The sequence below is a fragment of the Hevea brasiliensis genome, chromosome 15, assembly GCF_030052815.1.
Source record: "Hevea brasiliensis isolate MT/VB/25A 57/8 chromosome 15, ASM3005281v1, whole genome shotgun sequence".
NCBI classification, from domain to species: Eukaryota; Viridiplantae; Streptophyta; class Magnoliopsida; order Malpighiales; family Euphorbiaceae; genus Hevea; species Hevea brasiliensis.
The window spans coordinates 48,718,558-48,727,548 of NC_079507.1; the positions used below are offsets into that span (position 1 = coordinate 48,718,558).

The 8,991-nt window shown below is 34.9% G+C and overlaps 1 protein-coding gene across 1 annotated transcript; it reads right to left on the minus strand.

Annotated features, from left to right (window-relative positions):
* Window positions 1-5,065: 5,065 nt before the first annotated feature.
* Window positions 5,066-8,605, minus strand: LOC110671484 (beta-amylase 3, chloroplastic). Its single transcript, XM_058137007.1, has 4 exons — window positions 8,030-8,605; window positions 7,421-7,631; window positions 6,476-6,586; window positions 5,066-6,239 (listed from the first exon to the last, which is right to left on the minus strand). The coding sequence occupies exons 1-4, from the start codon at window positions 8,557-8,559 to the stop codon at window positions 5,451-5,453; spliced, it is 1,641 nt and encodes a 546-aa protein (XP_057992990.1). The 5' UTR covers window positions 8,560-8,605; the 3' UTR covers window positions 5,066-5,450.
* Between the last annotated feature and the right edge of the window lie 386 nt (window positions 8,606-8,991).

Here is an 8,991-nt window from a genome sequence, read left to right on the forward strand (position 1 = left end):
GAGAATCGATGAGAAACACAAGTATACGGGTCGTGTAAGTAGACCCGTGTAATTTGCAGGGACCCGTGTAAGTCTCTGCCGGGCTCAAGCTTGAAGAACCTTATGGGAACAATTGTACACGGCCCGTGTAGTTGGCACAGACCTGTGTAACTTTCTGTGCCAAAACAAGATTTTGTAATTCTCCTCCAGCAAGTTACACGGCCCTACATTACGGGACCCGTGTAGTGACACACGGGCCGTGTACTATGCTATAGCCAGTTTTGTAACTCGAATTCCCCTCCTATTTTCTGATTCAAACGAGACTCCTAAAGCCTTTTGGACTCAAAATGACCTAAACCTAGAGCAATCAATATAAATAGAAAAGAAAACATCAGGAAGAGAGGTCGATCACTGTCATCGGGACTACTGCTGAAGGTTGCTGTTGTCAGGCTCTACATCAGTACCAAAAGAAGTTTTCCAGCTGAAGCTCCACAAGATCAAAGCTGTAAACTCTCTTTGGTTCCTTCGTTTCATCTCCTTAGACAGATTTTTATTATTTTATTTCTTCTGCATGACTCTCTTTTTATTGTTTTTACTTTTTATCATGACATTTGTTGAACTCACCATGAGTGAGTAGTTTTCTCATTCTGGATTTGGGAGAGTAGCTCTTGTAATTATTATTATGGATGAAAACTGAGTTTTGTTTATTGGATTTGAGATTCGTTTCTTGATTTAATTTCTTGCGATCTTAATGCATGCTATGTGTTGGTACTCACTTAGTTGTGATTATAGATGTTAATTGAAGGACAGAAAGGTGAAGATTAACATTAGAAAATCAAGATCTTAAACCTAGGAATTCTGACCTAGACATAGGCTGATATCTTTGTGGAACCTAAAAATTGATCAAAAGTCTTAAAGGATTTTAATTAATTTGATCACCACAAAAGTAGGGTTCGAGTTAATTAGAACACACCTTAGATGCCTTGAGAGAGGATTTAGGATAGCTTATGACTGATTTTCATCAAGGAAAACGATCCTCAATTCAGTAAATAAACGAGATAACATCCCTAGTAAGATTCAAATGTGAAATCTTAATTTCAGAATTACTTCAAATAAATCATTTCGTTTTAAGTTTACTATTTTAGTGTTTAAAGTTAACAAACTTCATTCCCTAAGAATTCGATTGCCTAGACAGTCAAGATTTCTGTGTAGATTGGTACTTGCTAAACAAAATTCCTCGTGGGAACGATACTCTACTTATCACTTTATTACTTGTTAGCGATATGTGCACTTACAGTGATTGCAAAATAGCGAAACAAAAGGTCAAATTTTATGCACAATACGTGAAAATGTCCCACTTTGGTCTTTTATTATTTTCAGCCTTTTAATCTAAAGCTATTCAGTAATTTTAAGAAAGATGCTCTTGGGCGTGAGCCTGTAAGGTGTCCACTTTAATAAAGACTTCTATTATTCTTTGTCAATCTATGCTGTTTAGCAAACTTAATTGAGTTCTCAAGCCAGACTTTTTCTATTGGGATATAAGAAGGGTTGTGAATTAATAGAGTAGGAGGATGTACTCATAGAACTACCCTTTGTTAAAGGATGCTATTCTCTTTCTCATCTTGCATAGGTTTTGGCTAAGGAAGCTTGAAACTACATTTGATTTTGCCTTTAGTTTTGTCTTTAATTTAATCAGCAATGCAGGTGATTGCCTCCAGCAAGATTAAGATTGTTTCACGCAATCTGTGGCAATGTTGCAAATTAAGATGCTTGCTTGCTATGTATCCAATCATCAACTAACTTGATTAAACAAAACTATACTCTTTTTTTTTATTCTTTAAAGTTATAGGTACAAGAAGAATTTATACACCAAGAAGACATAATTAAATAAGGAAAAATACAACTAATCAGGGATTACATTTACAACAAATAAGGAACTAAATCAAGGATATTAGGATCTAAATTAGGGATTATACAACCAATTAATTATACAGCTAATGAATTCTTAAGTCAACTCTTCCTCAAATAAGGAATAAAAATAAATGGGAAAGATTTGGAAGGTTCTAACATTCATCATTTTTTTCCTTTGAATGTTTTGATAAAAAGCTACATGGCATTTATACTTATAAGAAGCCTTCTATTCTTATTCATGTGATAAATTAGTTTCGGTCATTTACTGTCGTTTCCTTCTTGCGATCAATTTAAAGCTATTGAATTGCTTATAGCTTGATAGATTTGGTACTTAAATTATTTTTCTGATTTTTCTGTCTCCGAAGTTAGAATTTTTTGGATTAACGATGCTATTATATAAGGAAACCATATTCCTTAGCTGTCTTGCATTTTTCATGGTTTGAATTGGGTGTATTTTCTCATGAACAAGGTTTAAAGTGAAGTGAAATTTATTCATCGAAATGATACTAATTATGTTTGTCTAAAACTTTCAAGTGTTATTAATTTTGATGCACATTTGAATCATGGGTTTTAATTTGGTTAGCTGCTTATTCAGCTGTTTGTGTCAAGGTTGAAAGCATCAAGCGAGTAGGAATAAAGTACTTTAATCCTTATGACTAGGAACTGATTCGAAAGAAGGATCCTGAAATTGTTCAAAACTTGCTTAAAAAAGGTGCTTGAATGCCAAATGTAATGATATATGTTTAATATTTTGTTACATTTCCTTGTCTAAGGTGTTTTTCTATGATGACAATGAATGAAGAATGGGATGCAACTTTAATGTTACGAACACCTACCAGTGTAATTGTTTAAGGTCAATCTCTTTTTCAAACACTCTAAAAATTTTTCAAGCAACATTAAAAAACATATTAGCAACTTGTTAGTCATAATTCTTTCTCATTATTTGTTGTAATATGTAATTAATGATGATTGTAGAAGCATTAGTCAAATATTTAGATACGCGATATTAATTTTTGAATTTATAATCAGATTTATTGAAGTCCTTGCTATTCATGTATTCTTATTAAGGCTTTTGAAAGAAAAGGAGATGAGAGAATTGAAGATCTTGATTATTCTCTTAAGCTGATTGGAAAGTTATAGTGTTTACAAGTGTACTAAGAAGGAAGAATATAGATTATAGGTCCATTTACAGGACTAATTACAACATCTAATCTAGGCAAGGTAAGATTTTTGACAGGTATCTCAACACTCCCCTTCAAGTTGAAGCATACATGTCTTATGCTCCAAGTTTCGTTAAATATATATATATATATATATATATATATATATATATATATATATATATATATATTCAATCCGAGAACGTCAAAGGGATTTAGTAAGAACATATACTAACCAATCATTTGAATTGATTAAGACGGTAGCAGTACACCCTGACTTAATCTTTTGTCTAATAAAATAACAATCCATCTTTGTATGTTTCGTTCTTTCATAAAAAAACTAGATTTTGGTGATATGAAGGGCAATTTTATTGCCACATTAATTTCATTTGTTTTTCTGCACAGCTCAACTTTTGAAGAAGTAGCTTTAACAAGACAATTTCACAAGTTACTAAAGCCATTGCTCGATATTCTGCTTCTACACTTGATTTGGCTATTACATACTTTTTTTTTTTTGTTTCTCTTTTAGGATATTAGATTTTCTCCAATCAAGACATAGTAACCTGAAGCAGAGCAGACTGCTTATCTAAGGAAGAACCTATATTGTCCACATCAGAATACCGAACAATTTGTGAATGACCTTTGTCTTCACATAACAAACCTTGTCTTGTAACTCCTTTGGTGTACTTGAGATTGTAGATTACTACGTCCCATTAACTACTGCATGGGGCCTAGAGAAATCTACTAACCACACTTATAGCAAAGGAATATCTGGTCATGTGATTGAGAGATAGTTAAGCTTGTCAATCAGTCTTCTAATGGCTCTCTTTATTCAGGAACAAATTTGACATTTGGATCTATAAGAATATCCATAAGTTTGTAGTTTAATACACCATTCATTTATAATATGTCCAAAACATATTTCGTTTGTGAAATAGGATGTCTTTTTTAGATTGTGCTACCTCAATCCTTAGAAAATATTTCAACTTCCCTAGATCTTTGGTTTGAAAGTGGTTGAACAAATGCTATTTGACTTGAGAGATCTCATCATGATCATTGTCTGTTATGATGATTTCACCAACATATACTACCAAATAAATGCATTTATCATGATCATCATGATAGAAGAACATTGAATGATTAGTTCACTTTGAGTCATTACAAATTGTTGGACCATAGCACTGAATCATTCAAACCATGTTCTTGGAGGCTTTAAGCCATATAATGATCGTCATAGTTGGCATACAAAGCCATACTCTACCTAAGCAATAAACTCTGGTGGTTGCTCCATATATGCCTTCTTGGCCAACTTTCTATGTAAGAAAGCATTTTTAATATCTAGTTGATGAAGCGTCTAGTGATGGATTGCTGCTAAGAAGATAAGAAAACAAATTTATGCAATTTTAGCCATTGGAGAATGTTTCACCATAATCAAGTCCAAAGATTTGAGAGTATCCTTTGGCGACAAGACACGCTTTTAGCCAATCAATTTTGCCATAAGGAAAAATTGAAGAAAAATTGGAGAAGTAAAGAGATGGATCTTGATTTGACTCGGTCAAATCTTAAGGCGTAGTGTTGAAATAGAGCTCTAACACTAATTTTGGACTTGTTCAGAATCGGTGAAGGGCGGGCAAGCCTCGAACTTAAGAAACTTTTGAGATTTGCCTAGGTTGCCTTTTGACCTGATCGGATCGTTGCCTTTGGCCACTTTCAAGCAGCTGAACTGGTTTCGTCGATGTCGCTAGTTCACAGGTGGTGGTTTGGTAGTGGATTTGTGGCTATCCAGTGATTGGTGAATGGTGATTTTAGGAGAAACAAAGGTTTGTGCTATGTTTTTGTGATACCCAGAAAAAGAAAGGGAAGAGCGTATTGAATAAGAAGAGATAAAGGAGGTTGGGAGGAAAAAAGTTTGATTATTCCCTCAAGCATTTGTGTGTGTATATATACATTAACAATAAATTAGGAATGTTATGCTACACATTTATAGCACACAGGCACATTTAAAGGCATAAACATAGCACTCAATCACAGCTAGCATTCCAACAATTTTAATGTTAATTACAATCACCAAGTTATTTAGAAATGAGAATCTGTATATGAATTTTTATTTCTCAATTACTGAGAGATACAAATGGGTTGACCGAATAATGTGAACCCGGTTCTATGAAGAGGCCCTAAAATAATGGGCAATTATCAAATGTCCTTAATTTGGACAAGAGAACATTAGATATAAACATTGTATTTTATTCTTGTTCTAAACCATCTCAGGGGTATGGCATATCATGCCAAAAGTATGGTGTATATGTATAATAATTTTTTTTTATTTTTCTTCTAGTTGTTCCCTCCTTAGCCTATGATATACTGATCTCTAATCCATTGTACATTAACGTGTGCAAGTGTTTACGCAAGAGCAGCTTCCTTGGTCTTTTTGACATTCTTGTCTTTGATAAAACCAACGTAAAGGTTTGTTCCTCTAGAGTCACGCTCTGCTAGCGTTTTGTTTTGGCCATGTTCTGACATGCTTTTCACGAACTCCACAAGGTGTCGCCAATTATCCCCTTCAAACAACTTTTTATTCATTCTTAGATATGTAAATGCTGCCAATCCATTGCCTGATTTTGATCTACTTGTTGCCAAAACTTGTGCATATGCACCTGCATCATACCTCTCCAATGCATTCTCTCCAGCCAGTTCAATTCCAGCAGTCCTTGTTACCATCTTCACTTGCTGCACTAATCCTTCTGGTGAGCAATTTGCACTTTCAGGTTGTTCTCGATCTCGCATTTCCATGCAGGTGAAATTTAATACAACTCCATGTTTGCTAAACATTCGTGCTATTGGTAGGTAGCCATCGTGGTGTCTTGTGTTATAGTAACCTGCTGTGAGTTCAGCTGCATGGGATCTTGTTCTATAATGCCAATGAATTCCAGCTACTTTTCCAGATAGCTTTGCTCCAGATCCTTGAAATATTCCTTTTGCAGTTGCTAGGATTCTGTCACCATGATCAAGTAGCTTGCCTGAATACCATTCTAAGAAAAACTGTCCGTATTCAGTGTTCCATGTTCCATCTCTTCGGAAAAATCCGGTTTCTTCAGGAAATTGATTGTATTGGCCAGCATCGTGGGGCCCACCCTGTCCCCAGTCCTTTCCAATTGCTTCAGCCGATGCTTCCAATGAAGCTTTCATGTACTGTTCAACATCGAAGTTTGTTTAGGAATTAATCATTCCAAAAGTGAATAAATTCCTCTTTTGGGTTTTATTTTAATAATGTGATTCCACGTGGCTGCTTGCCTAAGATACAACAATCATGGCATGATGGCAGCTAAAACGATATGCCATTCAATCAGTGGATTGTTCAGATTGGCAGATCACTATACTAGGAATAGGAAGTACAGCGTTTTCAGGGTGCAAATTGCAGAATTTACCTTGTCATAACATTGGAATTCTCCAATTCCTGGAAATCTCCATGTTCCATTGCTTTCTGGATAAGCTGGATATCTTAGCTCTCCACAAGGTCCCATCCCCACTTGAATTTCCTGCAACAGAGTCAGAGATTAAATTATTTTCTTAAGCTTTAAGAAACAAAATATACACACTTCAAAGGGAATAATCTTTGTCAATATGACCATGTATAACCTGTTATTGTTATAGATGTATTGGCTTTCTAAATGATTTTTATTACAGATGATAGACTCAATTCTCAATGGAATTATGGAAAGCATTAAATTTGGGATTCTAAACTTTTCCTTTTTGTTTTTTCTTCAATTCTTCCAGCATGCTGGATTTCTTGTCTTATAGAAAGGAATCATTTTATTTTTCATCTGCTTTTCTAAGTTAGGACATAGCATCATTTTCTTGTTTTCTTGTATGCTATTATTCCCATATACTTCAAACTATTTGCATATTTGATGTGATTTATCAGCTGTACTACCATGAGATCGCAAGGATTGTTTGGAATGTGCAATAGTTATTTTTCTTTGGTTCCTATAACATGCATTATTTGATGCAAATGAAAGATGTGCATATGTATATGTGAAACATCCCCTCTTATCTTCTTAATCCCTACCTTTTCTTCCCCTTAAGTTTATGCGTCTCACAAAAGCAGTACCTTTTATGTCTCTATTGATGCACTGCACTCTTAATTAGCTGGCATTCTTTTGCCATCAAAATATCCATGGATTATAAAATGCTCTGATTCTTTGATGTGATTACGTGGAGAAGACATTTTAACTAAGATTGTAGAAACTGGTCAAATAATTTGTTTCTTCTTGTGAAATGATTTGCTGAGTGTTTGCTCTAGTTATTTTTATATGAATCCTATCCTCACTCGCAAAGTAACATCAAAATGTATGAAGAATAGAAAAGCTTACCACAATAACTTCACCTAGGTAATCTCTGAATCTGTTTTGAAAGCTCCTCATGTAATCGGTGTACACCTGTATGGGGTTTCTTCCTCTCAGCACTGGTAGTGAGTCACAACCCAAGGAGATATACTCAGGATTCCTCCGGCCTGATCTGTCTGTGTAGACAAGATCAGGGTTCTTACCGATCTCTTCAAGCACCCATGGAGGCAGGGGAATGCTAAAATTACAAGAGAAAAAATGTATTAATTGCTGTCAAACCATTTCTAAGATCTGTGGGAGTGGTTTATGTTGTAGTAACTTGCCACAGCATATGAAGAATGCAAGTCTTTTTCTAACAGAAGATACAAAAAGAAACCAAGGATGGAAAGAAACTTAGAACTGAAAAAAAAGAAATAAACCACTTGGAGAAATAAGAAAGAAAAAAATTATAGCTTGGCTCTTGGGTACTGTGCATAATATTCCTAGATGAAGCATACTTTTCTTAATCTTGAAAGAGAAAAAAAAAGTTTCAAATCAAAAACTGTTAAAAAAGTTTCAAATTAAAAACTGTTGCATGTCCATTACTATCAATTTAAACTCACTGCTAAACCGTAAAACATAGATCCTTTTAATTACCTGCATGAATCTCCAACATTTCCACCACATTGATGGAAGGACATAACAACTTGAAGCTTCAGGCCATGCCTTTGCACCATCTGCCCAAGCTTAGCATATCCTTCCCAATTGTACTTGAGAGGTGCATCTTTCTCCACCAGACCCCACCAAGCATCAACCATCACTCCTTCTACGCCTGCACTCTTCAAGGCCATCAAGCTAGCATTCATTGCTCGTGGCTTATTCAAATTTCCTCCAAGTGTTATTGTGTCGAGTGGCAACATCACAAACACAGGCACCTTAGCATCATTGCTACTATGAGGACCTGATATTGCATGTAGCTTCTCCCACTTGTCACTTTTCCTGCTTTTCATCATGAAGATATTATCATTTGAGAGCTGTGCTTCTTTCATTGAATTCTTTGCTCTGAGGCAGCATGATGGCTTGATTTGTTTAAAGCAAATTGTGCCAGAGAAGTCATCAGGGGTTTTGAGGCTTGTAGTGTCTTTCAGATTGATAAAAGAAGTTGATGAATGCAGTGTTAAAGTCATATTTCTCTTTGGTTTTTTGAGAATTGAAGAGGTTGAGAAGATGTGCGGGAATGAATGAAGGTTGTGTGTGTTCATTTATAAAAGAGAAGTCTGGTTCATAGTTTGATGGAGAAAGTTTTGGTGGGCTCTACTGTAAAAGAGAAAAAGTGCAAAAGATCAAAAGTAGTCTGCTCACCTTTTCAAAGTCTCACCTTTTCAAAGTCCTTTTCATGAAACGCGGTCATACCTTTTTCATATTTATTCAAGCTGAAAAAATAAAATGTTTCAATATTTAACGGTCATCCATTAAACAGATATATATTTCCTTTAATTGTGGGATGTTGACTCAAGCATATCTTTTACATCTAGCAGTTCTAAATTTTTTATGGTCGTGTATTTTTCCCTTTGTTCATTGCTAACAGGCAGGTAAACATTAGTTGTTCATTGCTAACA